The 18952-nt window shown below is 38.1% G+C and overlaps 1 protein-coding gene across 6 annotated transcripts in view; it reads left to right on the top strand.

The window, feature by feature from the left end:
• RBM15 (RNA binding motif protein 15) overlaps positions 1-18952 on the top strand; it is a 39265-nt gene that overhangs the window by 3785 nt on the left and 16528 nt on the right. For 2 of the 6 annotated variants that reach the window (XM_058439481.1, XM_058439480.1), the window contains exons 2-3: positions 2425-4767; positions 12731-12886. In XM_058439481.1, the coding sequence (XP_058295464.1) occupies positions 2425-2495 (71 nt within the window). In that variant the 3' untranslated portion in view covers positions 2496-4767; positions 12731-12886. Of the gene's footprint in view, positions 1-2424; positions 4965-8061; positions 8291-12730; positions 12887-16955; positions 17284-18952 lie in introns of those variants that run through there. The other 4 variants (XM_032155058.2, XM_032155059.2, XM_058439479.1 and 1 more) reach the window with 4 other exon arrangements.

Here is an 18952-nt window from a genome sequence, read left to right as displayed (position 1 = left end):
AAAACTAAGTGTTCTTCATCAAAGATGAGTTTTTGTTTTTGTATCAGTTCAAATTTCTGGTTTCAATAACAGAAAGAAGAGTTGTCTGCAGGCTCATAGTCATCTTTTATTTCAGTGGGTGTTTAAATCAGCCATATTTGGATTGCAGAATTTCTTAAAAAGTCATCATAAAATGCCTTTGATGTGCTCTTTTAAAATTTTGCTTGTCTTTTTATTTTCATATTTAAACAGTAGTGACATTACATTATTGGAAATGTTTTGAACATCTTGGAAATTTTATGTTTAATATTCTCAACTGCTCTCCAGCTACGGAATTGAAATGTCAGTGTAGGAAAACCTTTTTTAATTGTTTTATTTTCCCAGATACCTGGAATTAATACAGGATCGTTTAACTTAGCCTCACAGTTTTTTTTTTTTTTTTTCCAAAGGTGAGAATGATATCAAGTTCTCAACAAGGACTTTTGCTGCTTAACAGTAATGGATTTTTTTTTTTAATCTATCTCCTCTGTCCCACCCCTAATTTGTCAGGTCATTAGTTAAGTATATTTTTCTCCCTTGATTTAAGTACTGAAGACTTCAGCTAAGGCCCTTGATATTTAATTATGATTAAGAGACTTTTGGACCTTCTGGATCATGGTCATGTTTCTGTTCTATGAAAGTGACTTAACTTGAAGCCTGGCAGAACCCAACTGTTTTCTTTCTGTTATCAAAGCTGGTAGTTTTGAAATAGCACCAATAATAACCCAGGGAAATGTCATGTAATTTTTATTTTCCATTATGACAGGTGTCTAATGCATGTCAGCACGAAAGTGTCATCACTGCTGTGTCATCCCTCTTGGTTTTCACTATGCATCTATAATTTTTTAAGTTTGCAGGTTTTGTGGGGGGTTTTGTTTGTTTGTTTTTAAACTGGAAAAACTAGCCATTTTGAGAGAAGGAAGGTTCTGGGCTATGAGCATGAAGGTCCTTGTGCCTCTTAGGAAAATACCTGAAATCCTATAATGAAGACTTTTGATGCTTCTTGCTTTCAAAAAGCTGTGCTTGGTTTGGAGTAGACACCTGTTCAGAAACTAATGCAAGTGTGGAGTCTGCATATGTGGGCTCATAGTATAATTTGTGGCCAGCTACATTTTTCCAGTTTAAATAAACTCACTAACCATTAATTTTTGAATATCTTTTGTTGAGATAGTTGGACAAATGATTTTGCTCTTTTGAAGAGTGAAGTCCATGACATCTAATTTTACTATCATCCAAAATGTGTGTTTTCTTTTCTTTTACTTTCTTTTTTTTGTTTGTTTTTTGTTTTTTGTTAGTGTGACAGCTTACAGAAGAGTACTATGTTTTTGCTCCATGTTTGTTTGAATCTTTACCTGACATTGCTGCTTTTGTTAGGTCTGGGCAATTTGTGCTTCAGTGTTTTTGAAACAATGGCTTGATACCATTTCTAAATGTATGTATTATAAAAAACTAATTATGTTTAGTTGGTCATTACCTACAGAGTGCCATAGTCCACATGAACCTCTTATTTGTACTGCCCATTCTTTTGTGCAGGTTCATAATATCCATAAAGTATCTAGTTAAACCTTAAGAATTCGAATGAAAGCAAAAGTCTAAAACCGGTTCTACTTCTCATTAGCCAGGATTTAATAATCCCAACGTTGAATGTTCTTTGTGACAACCAATTTTTTTCTATCTTTCTTCTTTAATTATTTCAATGTAGTTGATTTTTCTGGAACTCAGTTAAAATGAATGGAAAGAAAACTTCAGGATATCATTTAATGACTATTAAGTATTACTGGTAAAAAGATGAAGATAAGACTTTTAGATCACAGCTTCAAGTTTTATGGAAAATTAAGCAATCAATACCTAGTCAATAGTTCTGCTTAACTTTCTGGTTAAGTATTTTGTTGGGATTCCTATCAATAATTTTTCACACAAATTTTAAATTTCTGGTGTACTTTGACTCTCAACTGAGAGTGGATAGAGTTTTTCTTTTGAGGATTACATCTTAAAATGTCCATCGCCTGGCTGGTTATAAGCATTTGTCACCTTTTGAAGGTAAAATATACTCTGGCTCTTCTTGACTCACTTACAGATCATTTTAGGTCTAGTAATAAGAGTCAGGTGTTTGGTTATTGCTTTCAGAGTCAGACATTGTTTAGGTTTATTTAAAAACTATTAGCAGGTTTTCACTGACAATGCTTTTTTAAAAATAAAAAATGTAAATCCACTTTTTTAAGGTAGATTGTTCATTATGCATATACAGCTTGAACTATAGTTTGGGTCCATATAGGAACCATTCACCAAAAACTCTGGTAACAGAATTAGGAAATCCTCTTGAGAAGAGGGCCTTAATGACCTTTTATGTGAAAAAAAATTTTGGAGAGAATTTCTGGACATTTTTTTTTTCTGTCTCTGTCACAGGGTTTGGTTTTCAGATAGGAGTTAGGTATGAGAACAAGAAGAGAGAAAACATGGCGCTGACCCTGTTATAGTGGTTATAGTGGTGTCCCTAAAGGGAGAAAATGATTTCAGGTAACTACAGTGAAATGTTAAACTTAATGAAGAGTTTTATATGTATGGTTTAAACAGAGTTGAAAAGTGAGATTCCTGAAGTGTTCTTTGGCTGTTTAACAATTATTTGTATGAGTGTTTTCTTAAAATAACGGCTGCTGTCTTTGGTAACATAGATGAGGGTGGATTTTTAAATGGCTTTGTATCGACCCCTTTCTACAATAATGGAGTAGTCTATGTTGCTCCATATAAATTACAGAATGAAAATAGATGGGGCAAAAGTTTGACTAAACTTCACCTTTTTATAGTTTCACTTTTTAAGTTATATTTAGAATATATTGATAGATTATAAATTGATTGTGAAACTTTTTTCTGAATTTTTCCGACATGTTTTACTCAGTTACATGAGTATAAAGGATATTTTCAGTCCTGTTATCTTCAATTGCAGTCTTTAAAAAAACCCACCCTATTGTTCTACTTGTTATATGTCTGTTCATACAGTAAATTCATTTCAAAGTTTATGCCAATGGGTATTATTGGTGCTTTTTGAAGTTGAGGTGAACCATCCAGGAAGGTCTTGTTAATGTTATGTTCATCTATAATGGCATAGGGGAAATATATATATTTTTAATATTGTAAACATTTGTACTGAATAACCTTTTTTTCCCCCCCCGCAAGCAAAACTGGTTGAACAGCGGATGAAGATATGGAATTCAAAGCTCTAATGGACCTTTTTGAAGAGAAGTTGTGGCTTATGTGGAGTTTACATGGGCCTCTGATGGAAGAAAGCTAATCTGTTTAGTATTTGTGCATTTTACTAAAATGGCAGCTTAAAGTTGTGTATCTGCTATTGTGATGCCAATGCCGGTGTTTTAAGTGGAAAAAAATGACCTCTTTGCTTTGTGCTGTGTACACAAGATTTCTGGAAAAGTAAAGAAAAACCCTTTTTATGGCTCACACAGCTTAAGAGTAGCTGTCTCAAACGTGCGCTCACAGTTGAGCTGCTTTTGTTTTATTCTAAATAAATTGTTTCTTTTGAGGAAAATGTTTTTCTGCCTGGAAGTGAATTGACGGCAAACCTTTGACCCCTTTGTTTGCAGCCGAGGGGGTACTTGCTGCTGCTCAGATCTTGTATGTCTTGAGCAAGAAGCAGGGAGACCATCAATTTCATTTTGACTATCACGGTGTGTCAATTCTGAAGGATCACTAGTGTTACTGTTGACCCCCTTTGTTTGCAGTGAAGGGGATCATTTGCTTCTCGGTTCTCAACGTGATGAGGAAATGGTGCTGTTTGCTGGCACGCAAGAAGCCGGGGCAGGCACCCTAAGCCTCACCACAGTGCCTGAGTCGGGGGCTTTTGCTGGTTTGAAGAGCTGGAGTTGCTGAAATTTAAGTTTTGATTTATTTTGTTCACCCATCACGTTTGGCCTTAGTTTCATTTTTAATTTGAAGAAAAGTTTGAAATTGCTTTATCTTGCACTTAACATTTGCACCAAATTGCCAAAAGAAGGAGAAATGCTCCGTTTGCTTTTTAAATGTTAATGATGATGTTAATAAAGCCTTTCCTGACACATTTGAGGAGCTCCTCCGTCTCCAGGGGCTTCTTACCAGAGTTATGCAGTGATGGGTTTAGTTCTGAATGGATGAAGAGTTCCTGAGAGCTAGCGTTTGTAATTAGAACCGTTACTTGGTATCTGTGCCTTATTTGACCTTTGGTTCCACATGCCTTGGATGTGCATGCACCGTGACGGTTTCATAGGTACGAACGCACACTCAGGCCCAGTCACTTCGGTTGGTAGTACAGATTGTGAGGAAAAAGATGGAGGCATCCTTAAGGAGGAAAAATGTTTGCCTTTAGTTCCTGCATTATCCTGTACAGGGGCTCCTGAGTTTTGGAAGCCTGTTCCCAGTACAGGAGAACAACTCCCCTGTTTGCAGCAGGAGACTTCAGTGCACGGTGACAACGCTGGAGTTCAAGAGGAAGCCAGCAATGCTGCACCATTGGCTTCAGACACCATTGTTGTTGTTTGCCAGTTTTAAACTTAACTAGTTGCAGACGAAGACCACCTTGAAATGCAGGCTTGTTGGGCTTGTTTTGAATTTTAACCTCGGATGGAAGAGCCCTAGTGCTGTCTGTCTCCATGCGGGATGATGATTGCTAGGCAACAGGTGATTATCAACAAAGGATGCCACGGTTATACTCTGCAAGGTGGTGTTCCAGTGGCAAACAGCTGTATAAACTCTTGTAAACAGGTAAGAGGGTTTTTAGAGGTCAAAATGCATTATAATTAATAGGGTGAGGGCTTTTAATGTTTTGGGTCTGTTTCTCTGGATGGAAGCCTTAAGGCACTCTGCTGCCATTACTAGCTTCCTTCACCGAAGTGTCATATTTCAGGTCAGAACTTTTGTTCTACTTGATATTTTTAAATTTATTTTTAACATTAAAAAAATACTTTTAATGTGGGAGCCAAAGTTTTAAAATCTTGGTTATGGATTTGGTACCTATAGCTTTTATGTCCTTTAAAATTTTGACATTTGCTGTTAACCTTGGCCTTTACCCTTAGTCATGATTTAATGATGCAGGAGGACTTACTGCTGTAAAAACATTGCTTATTTACAAATACTGATTTCTAAACTTCAGAGTTAAGACATTACAGTTTATAACAGCAACAAAAGAAAGTATGCCATCAGATTGTGAATGATACATATTTTAGCCAGGATTTTTTTTTCTTTCTTTTGTCCCACAGAGAGATTATAAAATTAGGCAACCTTAACTTTAGGGAAATTAATAAGCAGTGTTGAGAAGTCTGGCTTTTGTCTCCCCTTAACATTTTCAGTATTTATTTAGTTTTACCAGCCTTCTGAGCCCTTCTTCCCCACATTAATCAAGTTTGAAGCTTTGGCAACTTAACACAAGCCCAGCTTTGTTAGTATATAATACAACTTAGGTTTCCTTGCTTTATTTCAAATGGGATTAAAATTTTTGAATAGAATTGTTATTTTTTCATCTCTTCTAGAAGACATCCAGTATCTAGTAACTACAATAGCTGATCTATACTAGCTACTTTTTCCACAAGATAGAGCTCCTTGGATTGTTTTGCTAGGCAGCTTATGTACCCATACTTTGATATGGTAAAAGGGAAAAAACGAAGTACAGTGGAATTTTTCAGGTTCTCAGTGTGTCATAAGAATTTTTAAAACAGCTGGTTATGAGATGATGGCTGCCATCTGAGACTTTTCTAAATGGTCTCTCCCCTGCATTTCTTTAAACATTTTATACTTGTTGGAAATGTCAGTTTTCAGTGTGTTTTCTTTTTCTTGCTAGTTCACACCATGAGCCCGCTGAGTGGTTTTTTCCAGTTAGTAAGCAAATATTTTAAATCACTATGGAGATTTAGAAAGATTATGTTACACTTTCTACATATTTCTATATGTCTGGTATCTTTTTAAAGTCTCAAGCTTCATCTCTCTAGTAAGAACAAGAAAAAAAAGTTGCAGACAGGGCATTTGTTTATTTGTGTATAAAACCATGTCATACAAAATGGGGAAGGTACACAGCATGACAATTTTTTGAAATTACTCATGAAATCATTTTATTTATTCCCAGCTGCACTGTGAAAAAAATTAACTGGATTGAGTGTTAGTGTTCTGGTTTTATAAATTGGAAACTTCCCTTTTGAAGTATTTGTGTGGTTTCCCAGCATCCTTCATATGATCTAAATTTACGGTTCTGTAAAGGAACTACTTCCAGGAACACCTCCAAGTTGACTTGGGCTCAATTTGAAAAGCTTTGTTGTTAGTACTAAAATTGAAAATGAGGATTACCCTGATTTCAGTAAAACAACCTAAATTTTATAAATTGCCACTTCCATAGCTTAAGTTGTATAATTGTTTATAAGCTGTTTATCTGAGGCAATATATTTAGTGTTTACAGCTTACAGAGCATCTATTTTTCTTCTGACAATAGTATATCTGATTATGGCTTCTGACCATCACCTCTATCTCCCATTTCAGTTTAGTCTTTTTGAGCTTCCCTGTTTAAAGATCCTTTAACGTAATAACTTGAATTATCTAGTTTTAAAATCTTGGCAGAAGAATTTATTGAATAACAAAATTCCTTCAAACCTCAGACAAGTTTGGTCTTAGCAACCAATAAGTTATTTTGATCTGTCTATTCTCTTTAGCAACTTGTATTCTTAATTGGAGAAACTATTAAACAGGTGAATAGTTAATTTCTAATGATTTTTTTTTTTCCTGTCACCCAGGCTGGAGTGCATTGGCATGATTTTGGCTCACTGCAACCTCTGCCTCCTGGGTTCAAGCGATTCTCCTGCCTCAGCCTCCTGAGTAGCTGGGATTATAGGTGTGTGCTGTCACACCTGGCTGATTTTTTGTAATTTAGTAGAGACAGGGTTTCACCATGTTGGCCAGGCTGGTCTCGAACTCCTGGCCTGAAACAATCCCCCCACCTCAGCCTCCCAAAGTGTTGGGATTACAGGCATGAGCCACTGCGCCCTGCCTCTAATGAATTTTTATAGGTGATATAGGTGTATAAATGAGCATATGAACAAGTTACTTGAAACTGGGATGGTCAAGAAAGGCTTTACAAAATAATTTGTTAGAGTAGGACATGGAATGGTGGAGAGAGGCCGGGGTGGACGTGTCAGGCAGACAAGCATAAGTAAGAATATAGCAGCTTGTGGATTGATGGAAAAGATAAGATGCAAACTGAAGCCTGGAATACTAGTAAAATGATTGGGTCAACAAAAATAGGGAATCCTGAAGAGTAGGCCAGTTTGAGGGGTGGAGAGTGGAAACAGATCATTTGGGGCACATTGATAGCAGTCATTTATTGACTGTCTACTTCAAGCCAAGGATTCTGCCAAGTACTATACGCACGTTGTCTCATTTAGTCTCACCACAGACCATAATTTGACAGTTTAGTGACAGAGCCACAGTTCTAACCAGGCCTTTGTCCCAGCTAAGGCTCTCTTGGTTACCGTACTTGTGGAGGCTAGGAATGAGGTTAAAGCTGCAAACCTGAAAAAATGGGCAGTGGATTTCAAACTATAGTTTATGAACATTGGCAGTACTTGGGAAACGTACAGGCCCTTGGTACCTCCCCTAGACATTCTGGAATTTGTTAGGACCAGCATGACCTCAGGAGTCTTTGTTCTTTTACAAACCCCTCAGGTAATTCTGATATATTCTGTGGTCAGTGGGCCATGTGTTGAGCAACACTGGCCCATAGAGAGTAGAGTACTAAGGTAAACTTAGGATAATGTCATATTTGAGGCATGGGAAGAGAAGATGGTGCTGGAAAAAAGCCTAGATAGGAAAACAAGAATTGTGTTGTCTCAGAAACTGAGAGGAGCTTCTAGAAGATAACTTTAAAGCTGTTGCAGCAGGCAAGGAGAACAAAACTGCAATTGCCATGGAATTTATTACTTAAAATTGCCACTTAAGTAACATAACAGTTTTCTAGTCATGTAATTATTTCTCCAAGAAACTCAATTTAGATTACTATTTAATTTTGCCTCATAACAGTCCTGAAGATGGGCCACTGTTTTGTTTATGAAATGCTAAAGGGACACCAGAAAAGTTTTGTGATTAACTGAAGGATACACAGCCAGGAACTGATTGAGGTATCTTTGAGTTTTCAGATGTCTATCTAAAAATACTGTGACTATAGTCTTAAAATTGAAAGTGATGCTGGGATTGAGTGTGTACACATGAAACTTATTTCCATTAATGGACCATCACCTATATCTACTACTCCTAAGTTACCAATAGGATTGAGACAAAGGCATTATAGGTAAAGTTGAGAGTATCTTTGTCCTGTAAATGATTATCTTTGTCCTGTAAATGAATTACAGTATTTATACTGCATTTGTGTTTGATAAGTGTAGCCAATGAACTATTCAAATATTTGAGTACATATTATATATCGGACATTATTCTAGATCTTGGGAGTATATTTGTGAAAAAAAAAAAAAAGAGACGTTTTTCTCTTTTCTTGTGGAGCTTACAGTCTGGTGGAAGAAAGGAGGTGGTAAGCTATAAATTAGGGCCTTTAGGCTCCAGACAAAGAGTTTGGATTGTATTCTAAGTGCTGATTGCTATGGGAAGACATTGTAGGTTTTAAGCAGAGAGTGATGTGATTTGATTAAGATTTGACTTACCTGTCTGAGGAAAGTAATAAATTTCCTTCAGATGCCAAAGAAAATAAGTTATTAGCATTTCACAGATTCTCTGTCAGACTGTAAATATGTTCCTGTTCAGAGATCAGCACTGTTCTTTTATTTAAATACAATAGTAAAGATTTTATTTCTTTTTAGGGCTCATAGTTGTTGACCATCCTGAACTTTCAAAGCAGTCTTCCTTCTGAAGATGCCTCATTTTCTGAATATGCCTCTTCGTATTTTCTGCTTTCAATAAACTGTCATGACAGTTTCCACTGTAGTCATATATATGACTGATATAACACACTGACCATGCTTTCTATATTTCATAACTTGCAGTTTTTCTAGTGATATTTAACCAAATTCCCTTGCTAAAAAATAATTTAAAGGGTCTTTTTGTGAAATGGCTGTTATCCTATGCAAATAAGATACATGTGTGTATACAGTTTTTAAGTGCTGAATTTATCTGACCTTTCTCAGGTAACCAGCAGATCCTAGGAAAAGGACTTAATGAAAAATTTTTGTGCATAAGCATAAGTTATTACACCAGTGTCTGCAATATAATTATTATTACAGGTAAAATTATTTACACTTTGGGATGCTGTATTCGTGTATATTTTTTATTACACAGTTTAAGACCTACTGGGAAAATTAATGTTTCATAAAATTGATTTTCATTTTCGCATATAGAAATTGACTATCAGAGGCCAGGCGCAGTGGCTCACGCCTGTAATCCCAGCACTGTGGGAGGCCAAGGTGGTTGGATCATGAGGTCAGGAATTTGAGACCAGCTTGGCCAACATAGTAAAACGTGTCTCTACTAAAAATACAAAAAATTAGCCGGGCATGGTGGCACATGCCTGTAATCCCAGCTACTCGGGAGGCTGAGGCAGGAGAATCGCTTAAACCTGGGAGGTAGAGGTTGCAGTGAGCCAAGATCACAGCATCGCACTCCAGCCCCAGTGACAATGCAAGACTCCATCTGAAAAAAAAAAAAATTGCCTATCAGGCTGGGTGCTGAGTCTTGCACCTGTAATCCCAGCACTTTGGGAGGCTGAGGCGGGAGGATTGCTTGAGCCCAGGAGTGCAAGATGTATATCTTTAAAAAAAAAAATTGAGTATCAATAGTTTCACCTAGCTCCCAAGATAAGTATCTTTCTTTCTTTCTTTTTTTGTGATGGAGTCTCGCACTGTCGCCCCGGCTGGAGTGCAGTGGCATGATCTCGGCTCACTGCAACCTCCGCCTCCTGGGTTCAAGCGATTCTCCTGCCTCAGCCTCCAGAGTAGCTGCAATTACAGGTGCCTGCCACCACGCCCGGCTAATTTTTTGTATTTTTAGTAGTGACAGGGTTTCACTATGTTCGCCAGGCTGGTCTTGAACTCCTGACCTCGTGATCTGCCCGCCTTGGCATCCCAAAGTGCTGGGATTACAGGCATGAGCCACCGTGCCCAGCCTATGATAAGTATCTTAATATATGCCTTTTGTGTATATTCTTTATGTACAGAAACACTTCAGTAAACTAGACCCCTTAATTGGAATTTTTCTGCGTTCTATGGCAGCGGTCTCAACTCTGGCTGTACAATGGAATCACCTGAGGAACTTTAATACCAATGACTGGGGCCCACTCTCAGAGATTCATATAAATTGATCTAGATTGAGTGGGTTTCTGCAAAGGCCCAGGTTTGTTTTCATTTTGTTTTAAGTGCTCCCAGGTGATTGTAACGTGCAGTCAGGGTTGAGAACCACTGCTCTAGAGACACATTTTATACCTACAAACACACACAATCAGCCTTTTAAGGGTTGTTTGAAAATCAAAACACAAAACTTTTGAGAATGTAATTTGGGTTCAGTACAGTATGTATATTGCTCAGTCTTCTAGAATCTGTTATTGAAAGTGTGGTCCTCAGACCAACAGCATTGGTCTCAGCTGGAAGCTTATTAAAAATGCAGAACTGCAGGGCCTTACCCCAAACCCACTGAATGGAACAAGATCCTCGGGTGATTTGTACATATATTAAAGTTTGAGAAGCAGTACTTTAGATGTAGATATAAATGTTCTGTGTGATAAAAATTGATAATTAGAATCTTCTTCCATGTGCATAGGATTCTTAGATTTGTGCATTAGTCAGTGACATTTACTGTAAAGCATTTTTAAAAATACTTTCAACAAGAAAAGTAGAACAAAGGAGTTCTTACGTAGTGAGCCTCAGGTGACCAGAAAATTACCAGAAGTCTCTGTCACCAAGGTAGGGGAAAGGGTTACTATTTTGCCTATCCTAGTTGGTTGGTTCTTGATTACTTTGCTATGCTTATCTCTTTTCTTGCCTTCCCTTTCTATCCTCATCACCTCTCTTTATGAGATAGAAAATGTTACTGTTTTACAAGTACAGGTACGGATATTGGAGACACTCTGCTAATAAGGTGCTGCAGGATTTAGGAAATTTGGTAGTGGTAGGTTTAGAGCTTTCTGTGAGGGGATAGATATGGGCAGGATTGAGGAATGGTTCCTAATTGCCTTTGTTTCTTAAGTGTAATATACTAACTTCATAAATCAATTTTCCTTACGTAACGAATCAAATACCTATTAAAGTACACAGTGACAAATAATGTAGTATTAAGATTCATATGTATTGAATGGTTCAGTATGAATGCTCAGAGACAAATAATGTATTAAGATTCATATGTATTAAAGGGAATGGTTCAATATGAGTGTTCAGATAGTACTCTAAATTGCAGTGTATCAAATTAGGTTCAGGAATGACATTTTTACCTTTTTTTTTTTTTTTTTTGAGACAGTCTCTCACTCTTGTCACTCAGACTGGAGTGCAGTGGTACAATCTCAGCTCACTGCAACCACCTCCAGGGCTTAAGTGATCCTCCCACCTCAACCTCTCAAGTAGCTGGGACTATAGGCGTGTGCCACACTGGGTAATTTTTGTATTTTAATTAGAGACAGAGTTTCACTATATCACCCAGGCTGGTCTTGAACTCCTGGACTCAAGCAATCCACCTGCCTCAGCCTCCCAAAGTGCTAGAATTACAAGTGTGAATCACCGCGTATGGCCAGGAATGACTTTTTTTTTCTTCTTTTTTTTTTGAGACAGAGTCTTGCACTGTCGTTCAGGCTGGAATGCAGTGGCACCGTCTCGGCTCACTGCAACCTCCGCCTCCCAGGTTCAGGTGATTATCCTGCCTCAGCCTCCCAAGTAGCTGGGACTACAAGCGCGAGCCACCAAGCCTGTATAATTTTTGTATTTTTAGTAGAGATGGGGTTTTGCCATGTTGGCCAGGCTGGTCTTGAACTCCTGACCTCCTGCCTTGGCCTCCCAAAGCGCTAGGATTACAGGCATGAGCCACTGTATCCGGCCTGATACTTTTAATGTGTAAGTTTTTCATACTCAGAGGCACATGAAGAGATAAAAATAATGTGTAAATTTTTATGATAGAAGAATCTCAAATACATTCACCAAGCAACCATGTGGATATCAATTGAAAAATTGTACTCAATCCCACAATTTTAAAATTTCTAAATTGGTATATGTGACTTAGAAGGATTTTTTTTCATCAAGCACAACAATGCCAACATCTCTAGAAGACTTTTCAAAGGTTCATTTGTAATTTATAGATTTCTCCTAGAAATGAGAGGTTTTTAGTGGAGACTTAACCTATGCCATCATTTCTCCTGACAAATTTCATTTGTGAAGTTTACCCTTTGCAGTGCTGTAACCTTACTGAAAGTTCGCTCCACAAAAGCAATGGATTCATCTGAACTTTAAGGTTTAGTGATTGAAACTAATGTGTGAGTGCTTTTTTCCTTTAATGTAGTAGTTTAAAAGGGTTTTGGACCTTCAGAGACACCCTCTCTTTTGTTTGCTGCTCCTTAATTTTAGTATAGTCTGAAGCCCTAATAAAAATTTTTTTAACATGTGGTTAAAAAAATTTAACCAATTTTTTTTAAAGCCAATTTTAAAGGGAGCATTTCTAAGTACAGTAATTGGTTAAACATCTTTTTTCCTCCTGGGTTTCTTTTTAGGAACTACTGACAAAAACCTATAGTCGACTTTGGGATCTGACTTTATTATTCAGCAACTCAAAGATGAGTTCTAATTGGCAGACTTCTGGCACTGGCACTTGTCCTCCTGTTTCTATAGAAACTGGGTTGGAAGTCAGAGCTGCACAAAGGGAAAGGGTAAGTTTCTTTTAATTCCATATTTATAAACCCATATCTTATTAACTGTGACATGTTGTCAGTTTTCACATAAGAATATACATCCTCGAACTAGAACTCAGATATGTACTACTGATTTTCACTTGAGTGGAAACTGACATCAAGTCACTAAATATAATAGGAGGGTTTAAATATGGATTTATTTTTCTTGTGACTGACTTCACATTTCTTGAAGCAGTGAACTCAATGTCAGTTCTCACTTTCAGCTATTTTTAATTTGGGGGTCATAAAATTGGTTTTTATTATCTTAGATAATAAAACCATTCTATTGTACTATTCTCTTGTACTTTTCTGGTAAGTGAAAATTGGACATTTTGAAAGTCTGCATGAATTATAAAATCTTGTAGCAAAGTCTGATTATTCTTTCCATTATAAAGTACTATACTACTGATCAGTTTTTTTAGTCTCTCTACTCTCTTAGCCAAGCAGGATGAGTTTGTCTGTTGGGGCACATACATTTGTTTTCATCCGGGCAGACACCCATTATTTGTAGAACCTAAGACATCTGCCAGTTGGTGAGTCATCTTATTGCTATGGTTCAGAGGACTGCTGTACAGCTGGAGTATTTAGGCTTGAAATTGTTTGATTAGGTATGATAAGCACATTCCTCTGATTTACAGGTTGCCATGTATAAGTAACTTATATTGAACTGTGACTAGTTTTGAGATAGTGGAAGGAAGGCAATATTTGCTGTTGCTCTTTAAAAGTTGTCTCACTTATTTCCTTGGTCCTGGCATACTACCCTTAAGGGATGGACTTATTTTTTTCCTGCTAAAAGACATAAGATTGGTTGACACAAGTCAAAGGGTGGAACACCTTCTGCTCAATCTGTCACTTTTAAAAATAGTTTAAAAGCTGGAAGCTTGTCAATAGGAAAAGTAAACTCATTTTTAAAAATTTATTTTCATAAGGCAAATAATGCCTTAAAATGGCTTCTCTTTTTTAAAATTTAATTTAATTTAATTAATTCTACTGTGATGAATTCTCATTAAAAGTGTTGTGCCTCCTTTGTTGGTTTCTGTTTTGCTCATTAGTGCTTGCACAAGGTAAAAATAGAAATGAATTTGTGGATTTTTTTTTTGTTTGGAAGGTGGCTAGAAAAAACTTTAGTCTTTCATTGGGTGCTATCAAGTATCCAGACGTATTCTCCACTACTTAAGGAGGAGCCAACTCATCCTGGCTTTAAAACTGAAAGTCCTGTGTCTCAAGAACTCCTTTGTTTCTGTCTAGACCCAGACAGTCACCTTAATCCTAGTTCACTCTCTGTATCCCTAAAAAGACCTCACTAAGTTGTTATTGATTATCATTTTGAATGGAAGGGATTTCACAATATACTAGCTTCTGTCAGAATGTATCAGGGATTAGGTTCTTTATTTTTATTTTTATTTTTTTGGGGGTCAGAGTCTCGTTCTGTCTCCCAGGCTGGAGTGCAGTGGTGCCATTTCGGCTCTCTGCAACCTCCACCTCCCAGGTTCAAGTGAGCCTCCTATCTCAGCCTCCTGAGTAGCTGGGATTACAGGTGCCCACCACCATGCCTGGCTAATTTTTGTATTTTTAGTAGAGACGGGGCTTCACCATGATGGCCAGGCTGGTTTCGAACTCCTGAGCTCAAGTGATCCACCTGCCTCAGCCTCCCAAAGTGCCAGGATTTCAGGCGCCAGCCACCATGCCTGGCCCCAGGTACTTTTTTCAAGAAATGACTTGTCTCTGATCCTAAGTCATGCCAGTTTAATTCTCACAGAAATAAAACATGAAGAATTTTAAATGGATTTTAAAAGTTGCTTTCAAGCACTTTAGTTATTTTTTGTTTGTGTATATGTTAAGAGCATAGATGACAAATATGAAACAATTGAGTAGATATTTGTGGCAAATGAGTAGCCACATGAGGCAAATATAGAGATATAAAGCCTCATACAAGGTGATTCTGCCTTAAGAGAAACACTCAAGGCTTTTAAAAAGTATTGGGCTTTGGGCCAGTTGTGGTGGCTCATGCCTGTAATCCCAGCACTTTGGGAACCTGAATCAGGGATCACTTGAACTCAGGAGTTTAAGACCAGCCTGGGCAATGTGGCGAAACTCCGTCTCTACTAAAAATACAAAAATTAGCCGGGTGTGGTGGTGTGTACCTGTAGTCCCAGCTACTATGGAGGCTGAGGGAGGCTGGGGCAGGAGAATTGCTTGCGCCTGGGAGACAGGTTGCACTGAGCTGATATTGCGCCACTGCACTAGAGCCCAGGCAACATGAGTGAAACCCTGTCTCAATAAAAAGTATTGGGCTTTGGTTTTATATGAGGTCTTCAGAGAAACCACCGTCCAAGTTTTGCACTATGTCTCTCTTAAAAACAATTAAAATAATAGTATGATTTTTTTTTCCTCACATGGAAAAAGCTGTTTTTACAGTTAGACAAATGTATTTACTAAACATATTTTGCAAACAGGACATAACACATACCTCAATTATTTGAAAAAAATCACAAAAGTATCATTTCAGTCCGTGTAAGTATAATTGCTTTTGATAAAGTTAAACTCCTAGAGAATCATTAAAGAAGAAAAGCCAGGGGCCATGAGCTAATTAATCAGCACCAGTAATTAGGTTTTAAAATTGGCTTTCTTAAGGGCTAGCTTTAAGCAAATAACTTGTTCTTTTTTTTTTTGTGACGGAGTCTCCCTCTGTCACCCAGGCTGGAGTGCAGTGGCGCGATCTCGGCTCACTGCAAGCTACGCCTCCCGGGTTCATGCCATTCTCCTGCCTCAGCCTCTCGGAGTAGCTGGGACTACAGGCGCCCGCCACCACGCCCAGCTAATTTTTTTTGTATTTTTAGTAGAGACGGGGTTTCACCGTGGTCTCGATCTCCTGACCTCGTGATCCACCCGCCTCGGCCTCCCAAAGTGCTGGGATTACAAGCGTGAGCCACCGCACCCGGCCTATAACTTGTTCTTAATTGCTTTTGTTCCTTCTATATAAAATAGAAATAATAATAATACTTATCCATACTTTGTCACAGAATTAACATGATGATAATGAGGTAATAGATGGGAAAGAACTCCAAATAGTTAACAGTACCATAAGGTAGAGTTTTAGTGTCAGAAGTAGTATTTTACAATGACATATATGGAAAATTCCTTCTTTTATAATGATGGAAATATCCTAACAGTTTTAAACATAACCCGAGAAGTAGCAGAGAAAAAAGTATACTGAAGTATACTGAACTTTTATGTTCAAATTACCATAGCTCTACTAGATATGTGTATATATTTTAAGGCTTACAATTTGTAAACACTCCAACTATTAATAATAACATATTAAGGAATTATAAGTGGCCCTGTACGTAGGCATTATTTTCTCTTTAATCAGGTTCACTGAGTATTGGGAGACCTAAGAAAATTAATTGTCTTAACAACTACATTATTATTGCATTGTAGCAGATGTATTTTGTGGTTTTAATTTTGACGGAGGTGGAGGATGGGGGGTGGTTCTTAGGTACTTTGCATCTTTGCATTCTGTTTTGTTTTTTTTTTTTTTTTTTTTTTTTGAGACGGAATCTTGCTCTGTCGCCCAGGCTGGAGTGCAGTGGCACGATCATAGCTCACTGCAGCCTCCACCACCTGGGCTCAGGTGATCCACCTGCCTCAGCCACCTGAGTAGCTTGGACTACAGGCGTGTGCCACCATGTCCAGCTAATTTTAAACAATTTTTTGTAGAGATGGGGCTCACTGTGTTGCCCAGGCTGGTCTTGAACTCCTGATCACTCAAGTGATCCTCCCACCTCAGCCTCCCAAAGTGCCAGGATTACAGGTGTGAGCCACCTGGCCCGCATTCTCCTTTTTGTTTCAATATAGACATTAAAATTTTAGGCCAATTTGAGATAGATTTTTATTATAACTGCTTTCAATTAAATTAGCTTCATAATCTGTTGATACTGCCAAGAAGCCAGAGTAATGTAAAGGAGAAAGAGTAGGGTTTTGTGTTAGATTGTGTTTGAATTATTACTCCACTACTCACTGGGTATTTAATTTCTTTGACCTTCAGGCTGGGAACGGTGGCTCATGCCTGTAATCCCAGCATTTGGAGAGGCCCAGGTGGGCAAATCACCTGAGGTCAGGAGTTCAAGACCAGCCTGGCCAACATGGCAAAACCACATCTCTACTAAAAGTACAAAAATTAGCTGGGCCTGGTGGTGGGCGTCTGTAATCCCAGCTACTTGGGAGCCTGAGGCATGAAAATTGCTTGAACCCGGAAGGTGGAGGTTGCAGTGAGCCCAGATCGTGTCATTGCACTCTAGCCTGGGTGACAAGAGTGAAACTCCATCTCAAAATAAATAAAACTGAATTATTTAAAAAAATAATAATTTATTTGACCTTCAGTTTCTTCATTTGTAGAATGGGCATCATAGTATGGTATCTCTATCTGCTTCTGAAGGTTATCATGAAGACTAAATAGGATATTTGTCGGCTGGGTGCGGTGGCTCACACCTGTATTCCCAGCACTTTGGGAGGCTGACGCGGGAGATTCACTTGAGCCTAGGAGTTCTAGACCAGCCTGGGCAATGTGGCAAAACCCCATCTCTACCAAAAATACAAAACTTTGCCAGGCATGGTGCGCGTCTGAGGTCCCAGCTACTTGGGAGGCTGAGGTGGGAGGATCACTGGAGCCCAGGAAGTAGAGGCTGCAGTGAGCTGTGATTGTGCCACTGCACACCAGCCTGGGTAACAGAGCGAGACCTGGTCTCAAATAAAAATTTTTGGAAAGAAAACTTTTTTTTTTTAAAAAGGTATATGTCTACCTCAGTAACTGGTGTATCATTAGATGTTGAAGGAAAGTTATTCACCACTCTACTGCCCCAAGCACACTTAGTCATATGTAAGTTGTGTAATATTTGTTTCCTCTTTGTTTTATGGAATCTCTTGAGGGGGAAGAAAAAATCAGCAACTATTATGCTTTTCTTGAAACTCCATATTTAGCTGGGATGATATTCCTGCATTATGGATTCCTAGAAATGTTTTATATGGCATCTTATGATATCGTCCACAAAAATGACAACATAGCAGTAAATGAACAGGAACATCATAAGTTAATTGTTAATATGATGAACGCATTAGTTATAGAAGTCGTTAGCTTTCTGTAGTCTTAGGATTCAGGCTTTCTTAATTCACACCACCCAGGTTTAGAGGGCCTATTACCGTTGAGTAGGATAAAGAACTTCTCTGTCGCATGAGATTCATAAAACCTAAGAATTCAATTTGGAGTTCTTTAGTTGGTCCTACTTAAAATGTACAGCTTGCTTAGACAGGAGGAACACAGAAGGTTTCTCTAGGTAGTTGAAGTCTGTTTTAAAAATAATTGCTACTCTAAAGAGAAGGAAGAATTAATGAAAGTGGTTCATAAAATCATTGATTTATTTTATCTTTTGTTTTGACATGAAAGCAGAATGGACATTAGCAGCTACTACATATGAAGGGCATTTTGCCTGGTATAAGTATATTTTTCTTTTTTTTTTGAGACAGAGTCTTGCTGTGTTGCCCAGGCTGGAGTGCAGTGGCATGATTTCACTGCCACCTCCGCCTCCCGGGTTCAAGCAATTCTCCTGCCTCAGCCTCCTAAGTAGCTGGGACCACAGGCATGCGCCACTGCGTCCGGCTAATTTTTGTATTTTTAGTAGAGACAGAGTTTCACCATGTTGGCTAGGCTGGTCTTGAACTCCTGACCTCAAGTGATCCACCCGTCTCAGCTCTCAAAGTGCTAGGATTGAAGGTGTGAGCAACCATGCCCGGCACAAGTATATTTTCATGGGTTTAGTCCTCACAGTATATCTGTGAGGTAGGTTGGTGGTATTTTCATTTTACAGAGGAGGAAATTAGGTCTCAGAGAAGTTAATTTTAAGTAACTTTCATGAGGGCATGTGGTAACAAGTGGCAGAGCTGATATTTATTATTAACTATTTTTGCTGTTTGTATGTGTAAGGGGGTGGTTTTTTTTCATATTTTCTTACATGTAAAATGTAAAAATATTAGACATCCACATCTAAA

Source organism: Hylobates moloch, unplaced genomic scaffold (genome assembly GCF_009828535.3).
Source record: "Hylobates moloch isolate HMO894 unplaced genomic scaffold, HMol_V3 SCAFFOLD_5, whole genome shotgun sequence".
Lineage (NCBI taxonomy): Eukaryota > Metazoa > Chordata > Mammalia > Primates > Hylobatidae > Hylobates > Hylobates moloch.
This window is presented reverse-complemented; position numbering and strand designations above follow the sequence as displayed.